Genomic DNA, 1998 nt, shown 5'->3' on the forward strand with positions numbered 1-1998 from the left:
GGATATTGGGCAGCCACGAGGCCTTACCAGCCAAAATTTCCAAGCTCAACTCGATGAAATAGATGCTGAGATTGGCCGGCTGGATGGTGGAATGGACTGTGGGGAGCAGCACCAAGTTTGGAAGGATAATGGTCTAGGGGCCCGGTTGGAGAAATCAATGGATTATGCTTCTTTTCAGCATGATAATGGTACTGTGTCAGTGGATTTGGGCTCTTTGAAACGTCCAAGGGAGGTGTCGAGTGAGGAGTTGGGTATTGCAAAGGTTAGTAGGAAGAAACAGGCAGTAGTGATCAAAACTCAATCGGTGGAGGCTGATGCTCAGCCCCGCCGACAGCCATGAAAATCTTAGCTTGGAACTGCAGGGGGCTTGGGAACCGGCGTGCAGTTCAAGAGCTTGTCGAAATAGTACAAGCACAAGATCCCATGATTGTGTTTTTGTCAGAAACATGGTCATCTACGGAGCATATGAGATGGGTAAAAAATCAGATTTTCTTTGATGGGTGTTTTACGGTTTCAAATGATGATAGGGGAGGGGGTTTAGCTTTGTTGTGGAAAGCAGGGGTGGATGTTTGGGTGGATAGTTTTTCTAAGTATCACATTGATTCTATTGTGCATGGGGGTTCAGAGAATGCTTGGAGGTTGACTGGGTTTTATGGAGAGCTTGATACAGGTCGACGGAATGAGGGGTGGAACATGCTTCGAATGCTTAGCTCTAAACCAAAGCTTCCTTGGTGTGTTCTAGGTGATTTTAATGAGTTGCTTGAGGTACAAGAGAAGAGAGGTGGGGTCCCTCGAGCACACTATTTGATGCAAAATTTTCGTGATGTGTTGGACCTTTGTGGATTTGTTGATTTGGGATATTCGGGACCAGATTTCACTTGGCACGGTAGGCGTAGGGGGGAGTGGATTTGGGAAAGATTAGACAGAGGTTTTGCAAATTATGAATGGATGACTCGGTTCCCAACAGGAAGGGTGAAGCATTTGAATTGCTTTACATCAGATCATCGGCCAATTCTTCTTTCTTTGGATGGGTGTATAGAGTACCAAAAGTGGCGTCGAAAGCCTTTTCGGTTTGAAGCAATGTGGAGTTCAGACCCTGAGTGTAAGGAGGTGATAGAAAGGGCTTGGGATTGTGCTCCTAATGGTAATCCAATGTTTGTGGCTGCCACTAAAATTAAAAGATGCAAGAAACAGTTAAAGACCTGGAGTCGGGTCCATTTTGGCAATGTGAAGCAATAGATAAAGCAAGCAACGAATCAATTATGGCAAGCTGAAGAGGTTTCGGCCAGGACTGGGGAGCATGAGGAGGTTATCAAGATTAAAAAGGAATTGAATTCACTTTATGATAAAGAGGAGAAGATGTGGCAACAGAGGTCCAGGGTTCAATGGCTGAAGAATGGGGATCAGAACACAAAGTTTTTTCATGGGACTGCTACTCAAAGGAAGAGGAAGAATTTTATTAAAGGGTTGCGTGATGAGAATGGAATTTGGCAAGAGGATGAAGAGGTTTTTTCAGCTATTATTACTAATTTTTATACTCATCTGTTTACTTCCTCGAATCCACAGGAACTTGACAGGGTTTTGGAGGGGGTCGAAGCTGTGGTCACTGGGACGATGAGAGCAGACTTGGAAAGGCCTTTTACCAGTGAGGAGGTAGGAGTGGCAATTAAGGAAATGGCTCCGTTAAAAGCCCCAGGTCCGGATGGAATGCCGCCTCTTTTTTACCAGACTTATTGGACTAATATTGGTATGGACGTGGCTCAGGCTGCTTTATTCTGCTTAAATACAAAGTCCATTCTTAAGTCAATTAACCATACTTTTATTACTTTGATCCCCAAAGTTCCTAATCCAGAAAGAATCTCTGACTTTCGACCGATAAGTTTGTGCAATGTTATTTACAAGATTATCAGTAAGACGATTGCCAACCGGCTTAAACCCATTCTTAATTCTATTATTTCGGAGACTCAGAGTGCTTTTATTGCTGGAAGATTGATCACA

At 43.9% G+C, this 1998-nt stretch overlaps 1 protein-coding gene across 1 annotated transcript; it reads left to right on the top strand.

The window, feature by feature from the left end:
- Positions 1-336: 336 nt before the first annotated feature.
- LOC115965000 lies at positions 337-1239 on the top strand. The gene has a single exon (XM_031084214.1). It carries the CDS (start codon positions 337-339, stop codon positions 1237-1239), a length of 903 nt encoding a protein of 300 aa, XP_030940074.1.
- The last annotated feature ends 759 nt before the right edge of the window (positions 1240-1998 follow it).

This window comes from Quercus lobata, chromosome 10 (genome assembly GCF_001633185.2).
Source record: "Quercus lobata isolate SW786 chromosome 10, ValleyOak3.0 Primary Assembly, whole genome shotgun sequence".
Taxonomy (NCBI): domain Eukaryota; kingdom Viridiplantae; phylum Streptophyta; class Magnoliopsida; order Fagales; family Fagaceae; genus Quercus; species Quercus lobata.